Source organism: Puma concolor, chromosome C1 (genome assembly GCF_028749965.1).
Source record: "Puma concolor isolate L17-30 chromosome C1, mPumCon1.1.hap2, whole genome shotgun sequence".
Classification (NCBI taxonomy): Eukaryota; Metazoa; Chordata; class Mammalia; order Carnivora; family Felidae; genus Puma; species Puma concolor.
The window spans coordinates 213,720,052-213,738,607 of NC_141674.1; the positions used below are offsets into that span (position 1 = coordinate 213,720,052).

The 18,556-nt window shown below is 45.1% G+C and overlaps 1 protein-coding gene across 1 annotated transcript in view; it reads right to left on the minus strand.

Moving 5' to 3' along the window:
* Nucleotides 1–15,716, minus strand: part of DNER (delta/notch like EGF repeat containing) — a 318,800-nt gene extending 303,084 nt beyond the window's left edge. Inside the window, exon 1 of the mRNA XM_025930353.2 lies at nucleotides 15,453–15,716. Coding sequence (XP_025786138.2) covers nucleotides 15,453–15,701 — 249 coding nt within the window. The 5' untranslated portion in view covers nucleotides 15,702–15,716. The remainder of the gene's footprint in view (nucleotides 1–15,452) is intronic.
* Nucleotides 15,717–18,556: the final 2,840 nt, after the last annotated feature.

An 18,556-nucleotide genomic window follows, 5' to 3' on the forward strand; every position in this document is an offset into this window, starting at 1 on the left:
AGAGTAGGAAAGTAGGCTCTCAACTTTCCCCAAATTCCCACAGGCTCTGCTTGAAAAACACCTCTTCTAAACATACAAAACATCTCTAAAGACCCTTGCAGGTGAGGGAAGCAAGAGAAACTTCACATAAATTACAACTGTGATGTTTAAAAAGGGTCAGCATCATTTTTAGTAGCATTTTTTAACACTATGAAGGTCAAACAGAATAATAACAATTGTTTTTCTTAGGAAACAACAACAACAAAAGAGTGCTTCCCTTTGGGTCAGTACAAGCTCCCAAATCCCCACCCCACCCCCTGTGCTACCCTCCCTTTGTAAAAGACAAAAATAATAACATTAAATTTAGTTCTCTCCAACTGAGAGTTTATTTTAGGCCTCATAGAAATGCTAATATTGGGGCGCCTGGGTGGCGCAGTCGGTTAAGCGTCCGACTTCAGCCAGGTCACGATCTCGCGGTCCGTGAGTTCGAGCCCCGCGTCGGGCTCTGGGCTGATGGCTCGGAGCCTGGAGCCTGTTTCCGATTCTGTGTCTCCCTCTCTCTCTGCCCCTCCCCCGTTCATGCTCTGTCTCTCTCTGTCCCAAAAATAAATAAACGTTGAAAAAAAAAAAAAATTTAAAAAAAAAGAAATGCTAATATTAGTTCTCATTTCTCTGTCTCTATTATTTTCTCATTATGAGGCTTTTCTATAGAAGTAAAAGAATTCCCTTTTGCACAACCAAAAAAAACAATGGCCAGTTTTAAAGAGTGAAAATGAAGCTAGAGGAGCACAAAAATTCCTGGTCAGGAGAAAGGAGGTTGTTCTCAGGCGGGGGGGGGGGGGGGGGGGGGGGGATGTTAAAAAATATTATATGGAGATTAAAGCAGAAGGGAAATTTGCATTTTGCTGAATATTAAGATGAACCTTTTTCTGCCTAAGCCGGGATAAACAACACTTTTTGTAATCAGACCATTACACAATCAAGAACTTTTAAGAAATACTCTATTATCCCATAATGCCATTAAAATTAATTTGGTGATTTTAACAAAATACTAAGGAACCCATGCCAATTATTAAAGGAACAATGCACTATGTCTTTTATTATTTTTTTTTCAACGTTTTTATTTATTTTTGGGACAGAGAGAGACAGAGCATAAACGGGGGAGGGGCAGAGAGAGAGGGAGACACAGAATCGGAAACAGGCTCCAGGCTCCGAGCCATCAGCCCAGAGCCTGACGCGGGGCTCAAACTCACGGACCGCGAGATCGTGACCTGGCTGAAGTCAGACGCTTAACCGACTGCGCCACCCAGGCGCCCCTGAGTATGTCTTTTAAAAGAAGAAGAAGAAGAAGAAAGATCTCAATAAAATGGTTGCAGTGTTTCAGGCTCAAGAAAAAGTCAAGATAAATTACAAGTATTTAAATATGATTTAGGAAGTCCATGACAACCCTTCTTAAAATAGTCATAAAGTGGGGCTATATTTAATTGTACATTCTAAAAGACAATAGGATGAGCCTATCAATATAAACCTAGGCCAAAATGGAACTCTTCAAAAGCAAACTCCTGGCTCAAATCAGGTGACTTTCAAAATATTATATAGTGTAGTATTGGTATCAAACATTAGAGTTGTAATTAAAATTAATGAACCACACCATTGACAAGTTTGGCTAAATAAGAACCAAAAACTATAAGCCTCTAAAGAGAAAAACAACAAGCATTAACAGAGCCAAAAGAAAAATGATAAATTAGGGAAAAGAGATTTAAACAGAAAGGACAAGGCTTAATTTCCGTCAATAACAAAGAGCTATTGCAAATCAGTGGGAGGAAAAAAAGGTAACCCAAAGGAAAATTAGGCAAAAATAAGAACAGGCAATTCTTAAGAAGTGTTCTCCCTCACTTATAATATTTAAAATGCAAAGAGGGGTGGGGCGCCTGGGTGGCGCAGTCGGTTAAGCGTCCGGCTTCAGCCAGGTCACGATCTCGCGGACCGTGAGTTCGAGCCCCGCGTCAGGCTCTGGGCTGATGGCTCAGAGCTTGGAGCCTGTTTCCGATTCTGTGTCTCCCTCTCTCTCTGCCCCTCCCCTGTTCATGCTCTGTCTCTCTCTGTCCCAAAAATAAATAAAAAAAACGTTGGAAAAAAAATTAAAAAAAAAAAAAATAAAATAAAAAAAAAAAAAATAAAATGCAAAGAGGGGGCGCGTGGGTGGCGCAGTCGGTTAAGCATCCGACTTCAGCCAGGTCACGATCTCGCGGTCCGTGAGTTCGAGCCCCGCGTCAGGCTCTGGGCTGATGGCTCAGAGCCTGGAGCCTGTTTCTGATTCTGTGTCTCCCTCTCTCTCTGCCCCTCCCCCGTTCATGCTCTGTCTCTCTCTGTCCCAAAAATAAATAAACGTTGGAAAAAAAAAAATTTTAAATGCAAAGAGAACCAACGAGATGCCAAGTCTGTCTATCAGTCAACACACACAAGAAGAAAGAAAAATAGGAAAACCCATAAAGACAAAAATGTGAGTAAATAGGCATTCTCATATGCTGTTAGTAAATTGCAAACCTGTCCAACATTTTTGCATAGTAATTTAGCAATATTAGAATATTCAATGATGTGGCTTTTGACATCTATACACATATATGTCACCGTGTGTGTGTATAGTCACTTAAACATTATTTATAAGTGAAAAAATGGAAACAATGTACTTCAGTAAAGACTAAAACATAGTCACACAACCACACAAGGGAATACTATTCAGCCATCAAAAAGAATGAGTTCACTTTCTGTTTTAAGACATATTCAAAGTAAGATGTTCAAAATAGACAAAGAAAAAGTCACAGAACAGTATTTATAGGATGCTTTTATTTCTATACATTATAGTTGTGTGTATAGATGAGTATTTGCATCCGCTTCATGTATGCTTCTATGTAAAACTACACACCAAAATGCAGACAGTGATTGGTGCAGAAGCATGAGATTAGTAGAAGGGTTGGAAGGAAGATCAGGTAAGTTTACCAATGGGCTTTTTTCACTATATTTTCACAGATTTTAATGCCCTGACATAGTTTGACGGTTGTTCTTAAAAGGGCCCATGAAGATGTAAAACTATGAGCAAAATTAATGTTTTTAATTCAAGTCAATAAAATTTGCCTATATAATTATTCTGCAAGAATTTAAAGTGCCATTGATGTACTCTTCAGAAAAATCTCTGGGAATTGGAGTAGGGATTAGTCAAGCCTTTGAGGTAAGGTTGCCAGATTTAGTAAATTCAAAATATAGACTCCCACTTAAATTTGAATATCAGAGAAACAAAGTGTAATATTTGGGAGGCAGGCAGAATAAACTTAGAAGACTCACACAACCTGATTTCAAGTCTTATTATGAAACTATAGTAACCAAGACAGTATGGAATTGGCAAAAAGATAAATACATAAAGTCAATGGAGGGGCGCCAGGGTGGCTTAGTCAGTTAAGAGCCCAACTCTTGATTTCAGCTCAGGTCATGATCTCACGGTTTGCAAGTTTGAGCCCCACATCGGGCTCCACACGGACAGTATGGAGCCTGCTTGGTATTCCCTCTCTTTCTCTGTCCCTTCCACACACTCTCTGTCTCAAAATAAATAAATAAACTTAAAACAAATAAAGCCAATGGAATATAATAGAGTCTAGAAATAGACCCACATACTATGGTCAAATGATTCCAATAAAATTTCCAAGATAATTCAGTGAAGATAGTCTTGTCAACAAATGTCTCTAGAACAACTGGATAGCATGTGCCAAAAGTGAATAAAAATTACCAATACACTGCACCATATACAAATATCATCTCAAACTGGGTCAGAGACCCAAGTCTAAACTTCAAACGATACGATTCTAGGAGAAAACAGAAGGAAATTTTCATGACCTTAGGTCAAAGATTTCTTAGAACACAGAAAAGCACAAACCACAAAAGGAAACAATTAATAAATTAGACTTCATCAATACTTAAAAACAGCCCTTTGAAAGACACTGTTAAGAAAATGAAAAGACAAGCCACAGATTAGGAGAAAATATTTGCAAGCCACATATCAAATCAAGGATTTGTACTCAAAATATAGAAAGAACTTTGTACCCATCAAAGGAGAAGCATAGATGGCAAATGCATATTTTTTTAATGTTCAATAATTAACCATTAGGAAAATACAAATTAACATCACAACGTAAGAATACTACACATCTGTTAGAACCGCTAAAATCTAAATCACCCACAATACCAAGAACTGGTAAGGACGTAAGCAACTGAAACTCTCACTTGCTGCAGATAAAAATGCACAATGCTCTAGCCATCCTGGAAAACAGTCTGGCAGCTTCCTATAAAATTGAACTTGCACTTACCACACGACCCAGTAATCCCGCTCCTGGGTATTTACTTGAAACGAAAATGGTGTGCCTGCTTAACGACCTCCACGTGAACGTCTATGGCAGCTTTCTGCACAATCACCAAAAACCAGAAACAATCCACATGTCATCAGTTGGTGAAAGAACAAACAATAGTATATCCATGCAATGGAATACTATGCAGTAATAAAAAGAAACAAATGCTGGATACATACCACCGCATGGCTCAATCTCAAAAGCACACATATTGTATGATCTCATTTATATGATATTATGGAAAAGTAAAACCATAAGGGCAGAAATCAGACCGACGGTGGCCAGAGGCATGAGGCTAGAGACAGAGTTCACTACAAAGGGGCATAAGGAAATGTATGGGGGTGATGAGCTGTTCCATACCTTGATTACGGTGGTAGTTATAGAACTGAATGATTAAAAGGGTGAATCTCACTGTGTGTGAGTTATAACTTAATGGGAAAAAAAAGAAAGAAAAAAGTCTGGAAACCCTTTGTACAAGGAACAACACGGAGGTCAGTTTGAAGTTAGAGGTTTTGTTTTTCTTTTCGCGGTTCCTGCGCAAAGTCTTCCCTTTCTAAGGTAATATACTGAGGAGATATTTAACACTTTGCCTGCTCTAATACGTTCCACGTTGCTTGAAAATTAAGCATGATAGCCAAATTATATATAGAAAGAGCCCAAATGTCATCAACTGATGATAAAGAAGATGTGGTATATACACACAACGTGAGATCAAAAAGAATGAAATCTTGCCATTTGCAACAACGTGGGTGGAACTAGAGTGTATTATGCTAAGGGAAATAAGTCAGAGAAAGTCAAATATCATGATTTCACTCATATGTGGAATTTAAGAGACACAACAGATGAACATAGGGAGAGGGAAGGAAAATAAGATAAAAAGAGAGAGGAAGGCAAACCATAAGAGACTCTTCAATACAGAGAACAAACTGAGGGTCGCTGGAAGGTGGAGGATGGGTTAAATCAGTGACGGGCACCAAGGAGGGGCACTTGTTGGGATGAGCACTGGGTGTCACGTGTAAGTGATGAATCCCTGGGTTCTACTCCTGAAACCCATACGACACTGTATGTTAACTTGAATTTAAATAAAGAAATTCTTTTAAAAATTAAGCACGCAGTTTTTCTTTAATGAAGAACACATGTCAACAATCTAACCTGAATGTCGCGGGAGGCTGGCCATCCCCCTCACTGGGTGCGCTTCCATGTGGGCAGAAATCAGCCCATTTACTACAGACTCTGGTTCTGATTTCCCGTGAAAAAAAGTACTAGCTCGTTTTCATCGCTCGTGATTACTTCCGCCACAGGATGCCTTCCGTGAAGGAGTTTCAATTTGCCTCTGAAGCCCAAAGGGGATGACAAATGTTTCTTTAAATTAACTACAAGCAGCAGATAAAGGCCAGCATTGAAATTCTAAAGGATGTGCTAGCTTTCAGGAACTGCTAGCAAAGATAGCAGACATGTTTCTCTTCTCAAGAGGCGGTTTCTTTTAAATACACTTATTTCGTGTCTCAAATCCTCGCTCTTCTTTAAGAGCCTTATGCTTTTTCTCTCTCTTGAAGAAAGAAAAACCGTACCATTGTACAAACGCAGAGCATCCTTATAGAAACTAAAACTGCCAGAATGGGGGGCATTACCCCTGCTTCCTCTCCTGGTCCCCTGGGGCACTCACGTTCTAGGTCATAAACATGGCACAGTTTGAGGGAAGTGCAGTACAGTAGTAATAAAACACTCTACTCGAAGCCACAGCGCCAGGGCCCAGATCGCCCACTGTCACCGAGCGGTGTGACCCCCAGGTAAGTTTCCTTAGCCATCCACTTGTATAAAAATAGTTTGTATGGTCAGAGCTTGTGGGAGGGCTTCACGAGCTACTCCCCTTAATCTTTCCAACCTTCCTATTTATGAGTGAGGAACCAGGGTAAAGAAACCTAATAAGCTTATCAGTGGGCATAGATTCTAATCTCTAAATTCACACCCCAGCTCCTGACAGCTACCATTTCCTTTGCCTCCTGCCTCCCTGCAAACCGGCCATAACCGTAACGTCCAAACACGTTAAACCAAGGCCTGATGGGCAATGAAAAGCTGAAGTCTGTCGAGGATGATTCCTGGGATTAAAGCAATCTGAAGACAACAAGGGTTTTGTTTATCTGTCCATGTGTCTCTCTGCCCTGGAACCTGGCCGTAGACACCCTTCAAAGAGAAGGGACCGGGGGAGGAAGAAAAAAGGGGGAGCAAGGAGGACCAGCCTTTAGCGAAGTCAAATACAGTAAAACCTTGCAGCGTGAGTAACTTGTTCTGTGCGTGTTCCGCAAGATGAGCAAACATTTCTAATAAATTTTAATTTGACGAACGAGCGATATCCTGTAATATGAGTAGTACGTGATGCCCCAAAGTCACATGATCACAACTGAACCCATGGTTCTTGAAATTCACTTTGATATACAAGTGCTTTGGGTTACAAGCATGTTTCCAGAATGCTCTATTTTTAAAAAATTTTTTAATGTTTATTTTTGAGAGAGAGAGAGAGAGAGACAGAGTGTGAGTGGGGGAGGGGCAAAAAAAGAGAGACACACAGAACCTGCAGCAGGCTCCAGGCTCTGAGCTGTCGGCACAGAGCCCGATGCAGGGCTCGAACTCACGGCTGCGAGATCATGCTCTGAGCCGAAGTCAGTCACTCAACCGACCTAGCCACCCACGCACCCCTACATGTTTCCAGAACGAATTATGCTCACAAACCAAGGTTGTACTGTAAATGAAAATGCAAAGGTAAATTCTTTCCAACATTTACAGAAATATTCGGCACACATCTTCCCTTGTCAAGGACCAGATAAATATCTTCAGCTTTGTGGGCCATCATATCGTCACAACTACTCAATTTCGTCGCTGGAGCTCCTAAGCAGTCACAGACAATACTTAAAAGCACGGGTGTGGCTGTGTTTGATAAAACCTTATTGATGGACATTGAAATTTTAATTTCCCATATTTTCACGCACCACAAAATATTACTCTCATTTTTATTTTTTTCCAACCATGTAAAAACGTTAAAATCCGTTGTTAGCTCTTAGCGTGGAGGGGAAGGAGAGACACGATGTGGACTGTCCTTTGTCCACCCCTGATTTAATTCATAAGAAAAGTATTTTGAAAAGAAAGCTTTATTAGAGGATTAGAAGCCAAGGCTACTGCAAAGGATTTACTGAAAACTATCATGCACTGCCCAGAACAGACCTGGAACTAGGGAAAGTTATTAAACAGGCCAAATCTGTCTTCATGTGCTTTCCTAATCCTAACCAGTGTCCCTCCCCCTGTGCCTAGATCTGCCCCATGGTGCCCAGTGCCCTGAGGGTGCCCACAGTTGCACCCCACTGAAGCCACTTGGGTATTCAGCAGTATTTGTGGGGCACCTACTATGTGCAGCCCCTGCACTGGATGCCTGTCAGCCGTCTAGTTGCCCGTCCCTGTCTTGGGTCCTGTTCTGCCCTCACTCGCCCTGGGGAGCAGGGAGGAGTGATGAGGGAAGCCTCTTCTCTTGAAGACACTCCCTAAGACTCACATCATGAATGTTGACTGAAGACAGGTTAGTGTTCAAATAAAGCAATGAACAATTCCATAAAAGTCTAGGCCAGAGCACATGCTCAGTTCACATTGTTCTCTGTTCTTGGCACCCACTTGGTCAGTGGAGTACAGAGGAGGAACCGACGAACAGAAGTGAATGCTGTGCGGAGTCAGCACCAGACTCCAAGTCTTCTAGCATCTGATACATCAGAACCAAAGAAATGAATCTCTACTGATGGAATTTCGGTCTCTTTGGAAGTCAGGTAGGAAAGAATTTTTTTTTCTTTTTGATCCAAGGGAAAGGGCTTTCTAAGCTCCCCACTTTTGTAAAGAAAGGCATGAAACAAATAAGATTCCTATTGTAGGTGTGCACAATAGCTTTTTATTGGGTGCCTCCTGGGCTATTACTGGGCCAGATACGTTTCCAAGCTACGACAGCCTGTAAGGCCGGCATCAGGATTCCACGAGGAAACCAAACCACAGGACAATGAGTTACTTATCCAATGCACTCAGAGCTGGATTCCAATGCACACTGGACTCTTTCCACTCCAGAACACATCATCCATCAGGCTCCTTCGTGGAGACTTCCAGTCTACTTTGAGATGCAAACCCCTGCCATTTGAGGAGAATGTGGGCGAGGAATGCCAGGCCCTTCGCAACTGGATGCTCTTCTGGTGAGAATGAGCGAGAGCAGGTGTGACTGCATTTGCTTTCTCTGCGTGTGCTACATGCTAGGCAGGGGGTCGGGGGAGGTTGCGGGAAGATGATGAGGGTCTAGCAGGCACGTCTCACTCCTGGTCATACAGAATCACCTGGACAGCATTTAAAAATCACCAGTGCCCGGGCTCCACCTGAGACCAGTTCAGTCAGAATCTGGGGGAACAGGAGACAGTTGGACAAAGGCACTCATCTTTGTTAAAGCTCGCAGGGGATTCTTAGAGGCAGCCAGGGTTGGGGGCCAGCTGTGTGGGTGAGGGGAGCATCAGGGAAGGAGGAAGGGGTAAATATAAAGAAATTCTGACCACAAAACTTTGCTGTGTTATTGGATTTTCTGTTTGGGGGACAAGAGTCTGTAGTCTCTGCCACTGGGTTAAACAGCTCTGACCACAGCTGCCTACTGAATCCATAAGGAGATCTAAAAATACAGCTCGGGCATTCTGCTTTCTGACTCGAATGCCCTTCAGCTGCAGATAGGTTTTCTTTCCTGTTCGATGCTTGTGAAACGTAGCCATAAACAAGGCCATTTTGGATGGTACCATGTCACATGAGAAGCTCAAGCAAAGAAGCTAAAGACAAAATGTGTTTTTGTCAGGTGGCCAAGCTGACAAAAGTGATGTTTCCTAAGAATGCACTAGATAAACACAATAGGAAAATAACTTCATTTTAATAGCACCAAGAAAAGCAACTGTTTTTCTTTTACTGAAATTGTTATAGGATTTTAACTCATTCGTTTCAAAGGAAAATGAGGTGACTGAGAATTTTCTGAGAAATTATTCATTTATTTCAGAATAAAAAGAAGCACACATTTATCAAAATTTTAATATAACAAATTGTTCCTTTTTTTATATTTAGATTTTAGCATAATGCATCCAAGTAGGGAGAAAAAGCTGAGCCCGTTCACTGAAGATGATCACAGGCACGGAATAAACTGCTGGTGATCCTATATAATCCTATTCTATATGGAAATTTTATAATCCTTTTCTTGGGATAAGTTGTATTTGTGCAACATTTTACTTTTCTAAAAAAATGTGTTAAAATTCATTCTCCCATAGTTCTTTCCACTTCTTGATAAAACTTCCCCATATTCCCATTTGTGAATTTCATCTTTTCTATAAAGAAAAGAAGGCAAACACATTAGTCCATCGTAGAGGTATGAACACTGAGGTTCAAGGTTGACAGAAAAGCCAGAGAAAGAAGCGATGTCTCTTGACCCCTCCGCTAATATTGGACATGTTGCACACAATGCCACGTGAGTTTGTGAGCATGCATGTGTGAGTTTGTGTGCATGTGTTTGTGTGCACGTGAGTTGTGTGCATGCGTGCACATGAGCTTATGTGTGCACGTGTGTGCAAAAAGTCCACCAGAGAAAACTAAAGCTGTGCAAAGAGCCAGAATTCTCTTTTGTTCGTTAGCAACCTCCGATCGAAAATGGATTTATCACAAACAGAACCACTGTTTCAAGTCAGCATGTTTAATCAGAAGAGAGGATCCTAGAATCAGCTTTGCGAGTAAAATTAACTTGCATAAAAAGCAGCTATGCAAGCCCCTTTTCTCTCCAAGTGCAGACATTGACACATTTCCTTATAATCCCAAAGGATAAGATTCCTAGGGAACATGCAAGGAGGAAACAAACAGGTGTCTGACAGCTTGAATACTTGGCAAAGAATTATTTCATGATAATAAAAAAAAGTTTTACAAACGAACACAAATTAAAATAATTCAAATAATCCCTACTTTGGCCCAACAGAACGGAAGAAAAGAAAAACTGGCCCGGCCACTGTGCCTCTGATACCTACCTGCTTCGCCAAATGAACCCGAAAGGTGAGAAGAGCAGTCTCAATCCTTTAGAAGTTGGAGATTTTTTCAAACCCACCAGAAATATTTGTATTTCTTTTAGTTAGTGCCCATTTGCTTGTCATCATGGGAAAATAACTTCAGCTAGGACCCAGAATTCTAACTCTGAGGTGAAAGTCCTACTTTGTATGTGGCATAAGAATTTGCTGTCATGGTCATTCCTGTGGCCTTTTACCCCAGCTGGACAGAGCCACTCAAGGTCAGTGTTTTAGAGCAAAACCGGACTCAAATCATGTTATCTTCTTTTTACTGACAACACTCCAAGAGGTCATAGCCCTTGCTTCAGGTCCCACAGCTTAATGGCGGGACCAAGGCTGGACTTTAAACTCCACAGCTCTGCATCAAGCCAGCCACCTGGTTCAAAAGCCAGCTCTACCCTTTGCCAGCTGTGTGACCTTGGGCCGGTCATGTAACTTGTTTGCACTTTACCTACATAACAAGGACAGTGGCTGCACCCAGCTCATAGGACACTGTGAAGACTGGTGAGTTACATCTGTAAAGTCCCCAAAACAGTGCCGGTGCATGGAAAGTGCTTGCGAAAAGACTTAGCAACCATCATCACCACCACCATCATCATCATCACCACCACCACCATCATCACCCTCACTATCATCACCACCACCATCACCACCATTGTCATCGTTATCACCGTCATCATCATCACCATCATCACCACCACCACCACCATCAACACCCTATCATCACCACCATATTCACCATCGCACCATCATCATCACCACAACTACCATCACCCTCACTATCACCACCACCATCATCACCATCATCACCATCAGCATCATCACCACCACCATCATGGCCATCATTATAATCACTACCATCACCACTATTGTCATCATCATCACCATCATCATCATCACCATCATCACCACCACCAACAACATCACCCTCACTATCGTCACCACCATATTCACCATCGCACCATCATCATCACCACAACTACCATCACCCTCACTATCATCACCATCACCATCACCACCATATTCACCATCACACCATCATCACCACCACCACAACTACCATCACCATCACCACCATCACCACCACCATCATCACCATCATCACCACCACTATCATCATCACCATCATCAATATCATCATCACCATCGTCATCATCGATCATCATCATCATCATGTAGGGTAGATTTCCATATATATTTTTAGAATCTATTGAATCCTCATGATTTACTATGTTTAAGTATGATACAAGACTTAGAAAATAAGTATTCTTAAAATACATACATACATGTTGTATGATTTTCAGGGTAATCAAAATGCTAGATCTTAGATTGGTCATTCAGTCAAAATGAGCTTCAATTTCTACATCTGACAAGAGATGACGACACCTATTCTATCTACCTCATACAGTTAGGTAATAAGTATATAAAATGTGTGCAAAAGTTCAAAAAGATGGGAAAGAGGTGGAATTTATGGAGGAACTATGGGTACTTGGTGATTTACAACATATAATGAATTTAATCTTCCCCAAAACGCTGTTGTGGATATCCCACAGACAGGATGGTCATCCACTCAAAATTTGGTTTGAATGTCAAGACTGAAAATGCCACACACACACCAGCAGGGTATGAACAGGTTCTTGCTCACATGACGGGGCTTTCTGGGGAGATCAGGCAGCTCCCAAATTGATCACCAGTTGCTTAAGAAAAAAGGGAAAGGAGGGTAGCTCAGTTGGTTAAGCAATGGACTTCGGCTCCGGTCATGATCTTACAGTTGGTGAGTTCGAGCCCTGCGTGGCGCTCTGTGTTGACAGCTCAGAGCCTGGAGCCTGCTTGGGATTCTGTGTCTCCCTCTCTCTCTGCCCCTCCCCCACTCACGCTCTGTCTCTGTCTCAAAAATAAATAAACATTTAAAATTTTTAATTTATAAAAAAGGGAAAGTAAACGAGGTGGGGGGGGGGCGGTAACTGCAGACAGGGGAGGGCCAGTAGAGCCTGGGCGGGTCTTGCAGGGTGTGAACCCCTCCCAAGCACCCAAGCTTTCTCAGCTTGCCCTGATGTGGTGCAGAAGGAAAGAAAGTGGGGTGATATTGAAAAGCTGTCAGCAGTCACACGTCAAAAAGCCAAATCAGACTCTTTATCACAAACCCTGTGAGGTAGGTCTCATTCCCAAACATGAGGAAACTGAGGCTCAGCCAGTTTAGATCACCTGTCACAGCAGGTTTATCTGTGGCCCACACATCCTGCCTTCACATCACACAGTTCCCAGATCCCATGAGTTCCTGTCACCGGCTGACGCCAGAAGCACTGCCTGGATCCATGGGCTTACACAGTCAGTCAGCAGACCACAGGGACGCTGAAAACAGCCTTAATCCATTTTAATCCTGACTAGTGGTTTAGGACTTTCTTAATTTTCTTGAAAAAAAAAAAAAGGACAAAGAAAGAAGGAAAAGAAGAGAGAAAGAAAGAAAGAAAGAAAAGAAACAAAACTTCAGAGTTAGGTTCTATTGTTTCCATTGCTAACACTGTCTTTGCGATTGGGGTGGGGGTGACACTCTCTGTTTAAAGGTTTCTCTTCACATACAGGTAAAATTCCATTTCCAATGTATCCAGTGAGTACCAGCTTCTATTTCAGCAACCACCAGGCTGCAGTGGCCAACATCCACTTCCCTTATCTGTAATTGAGTATGTGTAAGGGTTTGGGTTTTTTTTTTTTTTTCCTCTGTTTATCTTCTCTGTTGAGATTGCCTTTGAAAATGAGTCTTGAGTACTATTGCAAGATCATGAAAGATTAAGCTAAAATGGTCAGGAATCAATTTTGTAAGGGTTATAAGGCTCTGAATCATCTCAGTTAAGTTCTTCCGGATAACCAAGCCAGATCGGGTTCCAAATTTGCTATCTCTCCTGTTAGAATTACAGTTATTTTGGCTCTCTCTCCAACGGGGAACTCAGAACACCCAGCATTGCTTCTCCTCAGGTGGGCAGCGCTCTGTAGCTGAACCTGCCTGGAATGGGAGCTCTACAAGAAACCCAAATCCGTCTTGAACCAGTTGGTTCTGCAGTATTTATGTATCTGTGACTCTTTTCTGAATGAATTACATTATATATCACACCACTACGTAAGACAAAAAATATGTATCTATTTGTGCTTCTCTGTTAGTCATCTAGGAAACACTGCAGGGGTCTTAGCCTTTCTTGAAGATTTCTTATAATTTTTGAGTCACGCACACACACACACACACACACACACACACACACACACACACACACACAAATCTCAGAGTTGGGTTAAATTCCCAATGCCCAGCTTTTCTTCCCCTTTACTCAAACTCGAGTACACACTAACCTACCTTCTCCTGTCCATCCCGGCTATACTCTGAGTCCAAATCAACTATTTCCTTCAAGGATACAATTCAGACATGTAAATATATCAGCAGTTTGATAGAAGCATTCAGGCAACTCATTTCTTCACAAAAGTCACATGAATCATCAAACAACAGGGGAAATTAGCCGGCAAGATTTTGTCCTGATGGTTAGAAAGGCTCCAACAGCAAATTCCCCAAAGAGTCGTCATGTCCCCGATCCACTCCGGATGGCCATACCACACACACTCAGCAGCAGCATCTCTGCGAGGGAATTAAAGCTTATTGGAACCAGTTAACAAAGGACACAACACTGAAGAGACAGATTCACCGATAATTTGCTACCAAAGAAAAAAAAATCTAGGGAATAGCAAAAATTCTGGCTGTCAAGGTCAAGCGTCTCAATCCCGTTTACCTCTATTTAAAAAAAAAAAAAAAATCAAAGCTCATCTCATCTCATCTCATCTGTGGTCTTTCTTCCCCACAGACAGAAGAGTCCATTTGGGCATTCTCAAAGTAACTCTTGGAGCATTTTATACAATTTTCATGAAAACAAACTCCTGCACTCCAAATGTATGAAAGAAAGCATTTGCTCCCAAATATGTTCCACATTCACCTGATTTAACTGAAGAATTCCAGAGAAGTTTGTTATTTGCCCCCGCCCTGGAGTGGAGACTTGGGCATTTTCTTTCTACTTGCCAACATGACATTACCGAAACGCCTATTCGGAAATGTTGATGTTTAGGTCAATAGATGTCACCGAGCTTTAGCATATACCCAGCCTCATTTATTATTTTCTACCAAATTCTCTCGTGAATCCCAAATCCATGCGCGGCCGCTGGCCACCTCCCATCCCTCGCGCCGCCCCGCGCTTCCTCGAAGCTTCCCAGTGCCCTGCTCATGCCCTGGCTGGCCGCCCCAAGCGTCCGGCCCGGAGGGCGACACCCCGGGGCCGCACGCACAATGTCCCCTCCAACCCGTCCGACAGTTGCAACATTCCCCCCTAAGCCCAGAAGGGGCAGGCCGCGGGAAGGCAGCTGCCCTCTCGGCCTCCAGCTGCCTTGTCAGAGCCCTGAAGGCTGGAGGAAAGGAAAGAAAAGTGTCCGACCACCTGGCACGGAGCCCGCCATCACCCGACTCCCATACCGCGCACCCTCGACACGCGCAGGGTCCAGCGGGACTGGCGGCAGGGGCCACCCGGACACTGAACACCTTGCGGGGGGGGGGGGGGGGGCGCTCGGAGCTGCCAGGCAAGCACCGAGACCCCGCTCGAGCGGAGCGTGGCTCGGCTTGGCCCAGGAGGGGCGCGCCACTTGGTGGCCAATGGTCGTGCCAGGAGTACCGAGGCTGGGGTGGCTGCCAGGCCCTGGAGCGGCACGCCCTGAGAGCCCCAGGCGGCACGGCCGGAGCACTGGGGTGGGCAGGGAAGAGGCGCTTGCAAGGTCGGCCAGGGGTCCGCGCCCACGCGGGCCGAGAGGCCGGATCCATCCCCTCCGGGAAGCAGAAGAAGCTGGTGTCGAGCACGCTGGAGCCCCGCTCGGGGCAGCGCGCAGCGGCCGGCGGGGAGAAGCCGCTGGTCCCCGACCGGCGCCCCGCCCCACGCCCGCCGACTCCACTCACCTGGCAGTTGGCCCCGGAGACCCCGGCGGGGCAGGTGCAGCTGTAGCCGGGCTCGCCCGCGGGGCCCGGGGTGCACACGCCCCCGTTCCGGCAGGGCTGCGCGGCGCACGGCCCCAGCGCGGGCAGGGGCGCGGAGGGAACCGGGCTGGCCAGGCAGCCACCGCGGGGCCCCGCGCCGAGCAGCAGGAGCAGCAGGGCCGACGCGGGCAGCAGCTGCGCACCGGGCGCCGAGGCGCGGCGGGGCGGCATGGCCGACCGAGTGGGAGCGGGAGCGGGAGCCGGACCTGGGGCGCGGCGGCGGCGGCGGCGGCGGCGACGGCGGCGGCTGGAGCGACGGCGGTTCCGGCGAGGGCTGCTCCGCTGGGCCGGGCGCCTCCTGCAGCTGCTGGGATCCGCGGTTCCCGGGGCAACGGCGGGCGGGGCCTAAGGGGCGGGGCAAACAGGGGCGGGGCTCCGGGCGGGCGAGGGCGGAGGAGGAAAGGGGCGTGGGGACCCTTCGCCCCGCGGGGAGTTGGGGCAGGAGGCGCGCAAAGGTCCCCCCGGGCCCCCAAGCCTGAGGGGTGCGATCGGAGTCGTGGGCGTGTCCAAAGAGCCCCGAGGGAAGCGGCGGCGGCGCGGGCCCTGCGGGGAGCTAGGCGGTGCTGGGGAAGGGGAGGGGGTGGAGGGGTCAACGCCTGCGTGGGGAGGACTTCACGGGCCCCCAGGTGCCCAGCGGCCGAGCGGAGGGCGAGGCGGCGGAGGCTCGCAGCAACCGCCCGCGGCCTCTTGGCGCAGAATCGGTGGGACCGCTGCGGTGCCCGGCCTTAGCTCAGTCCCCGGGCTACTCTTCCCCCTCCCACAACACTCCCCCGGCACGCACAGCCCCCTCCCCGCGCCGCCCCCGAACCCCAGAGCCCCAACACCAGCTCCACCGCTGGGCTTGCTGGGAACAGCCCGGGCGTGGGCTCAGCGGGCCCCGGCCCTTGTCCTTGGTGCTGACCGAGGAGTGTCCCTTCTCTCGGGCCCTTTCCCGAGGGCGGAGCCGGCTGTGCCACTCAGAAACGTCTGACTGTGGCGTGTGAGAGCTGGAAGAGACCTCAGGAGCAGTGTCCAACCCTGTCGTTGAGCCGACGAGGAAACTGAGGCCCAGACAGGCTGGACTGGAACCCAGTGGGTCACTTGACTCCCAGCCCGGAACGCTGTCAGTCTTCTGAAAGAGCAGTTCAGAAGCGCAGGTTCACAAAGGCCCTGCCAAGCAGTATTTACTAGGGACCTCTGTGTAAAAGGAACATCCACCGCGACCTACTTGGGGGAGGATGCTCTTCTAAACGTCCCGGTTAGGCTGGCTCATGTTTTGACAGCCAAGAAGGCCAATTTCCACTGAGTAAACGCAACGGGCTTTGTCTCCACCACCTGACCTTTCACAGCCTCTGTGAATAGCCTCTGTGTATAGACTCCCAGGCACTTGTTACCTTGTTCTCACGGTAACCTCCTGAGAAAAGAAATGTGACTCTCTTGGATTGACAGTTGGGCAATTTTTTTTTTCTTTTAGGGCACACGAAAATAGTTCTGTGAAAAGCTGGGCAAATAAGAAAGTAAAGAATCCACATGAATTCATGCACGGAGGTGCCACAGATGAGCAACCAGGAGCTGCTAAAAATCTCCAGTTAACCCAGGAGTCTAACCGGACAGTCTCTCCCCGTCCTGCTCGGATTCGGGAGCAAATGTCAGGGGTTCGTGCTGAGGAAGATGCCTGAAATTCATGTGGTCATTACAGGAAATCACTAAAACCTAGATGGAGCTGCCCGCAGCAGCGGGAATTCAGACCTCCAAGTGGATCAAACAGTTACTACATTTTGCCTCACACCCGCAGTCTTTTATCGGAGACTTCCTCTTCCAAAAAAAAAAAAAAAAAAAAAAAAATCTGAATTTTGTACCACGCCAGCACCCTCTGCTGGTAACTAGTCTCACCATTCAGGTGTTTCTTCCACTTTCTGTGCCCCCTGGAAGATGCATTCTTTCCTGAAACTCACTTCTCTGATCTTAAATCCTGAAAAAAATACGCTGGTGCTGGTGCTGTTCACTCCCTTCCATCAACACACACACTCAAATGAAGTGTAAAGAAGTTTGTAAGGTAATTAAAAATCACACTTCAGCTTATGATATCTTTGCCAAAGCAAAATTTTTGTGTGTGAATTTTGTATGACTTTGAAATAATGGAGGAACTAACACTGGCTTTATTTTCTGGATGCTGATTTCTGAATTTTCCAGATAATGTTTGGCGCTGTAAAAGTATTCTTCCTTTAATCATTAAAAAACATATTACAGCAGAGACCATACAAGACCATTTCATTTTTCTCCAAGCTAAAAAGAAAGACTAAATCTCCCAGTCTCCTTGCTTATAGGTGGAGCCATGTGATTAGTTCTGAACAATAGAACACAGGGTTTTGTGCCCTGGCCCCAAGACATCCACACTAAATACTATGCAACTATATTATTAGTAGTCCTCTTCTCATTCTCAAAAAAGTGGGTTTTTTTTTTTTTTTTTTTGGTTTTGAAGGCTGATTTAGTACTTGACTGACAGTTTCCAACCATCTGCAAATACCCAGCTAAAGAGTCCAACTAATATACTACCTTGTCTTATTAACAGAAGTTATTAAAACAATGTTGCATCTATGTTTACATAAAAGCTAAAAAACCAATTGTCCTTGGGTTCATATTATCCCAAACTTACAGAACATCAAATTTTCACCCTAATCCATCTCATTTCCTTTCTTGATAGAGAGCCTACATTAACAAGTTGAGGGCAAAATATCAAAACAACGTGTCTAAATTTCAGCAAAGAATGTGATAGAATTTCTCATGATCACCTTATGGAGAAAGTGGACTTGAAACCATTGAGCAAATGTAGTCTGAACATACCAGTCAGTGGATCTCTACCAGGCTGGAGGAAGTTTTTAGGGAAATGCCATAGAATCTCAAAATTTGGCAGCTAATACAATTCATTCCGGAATCAGGATGTCAAATTGTCCCAACCAATAAAAATGCTAAGCTACATTAAGTAAAATGGGTTATGAAGTAAATGATGGTATATTTGGCCTTACGGCTATTTGCCAATATTTCTA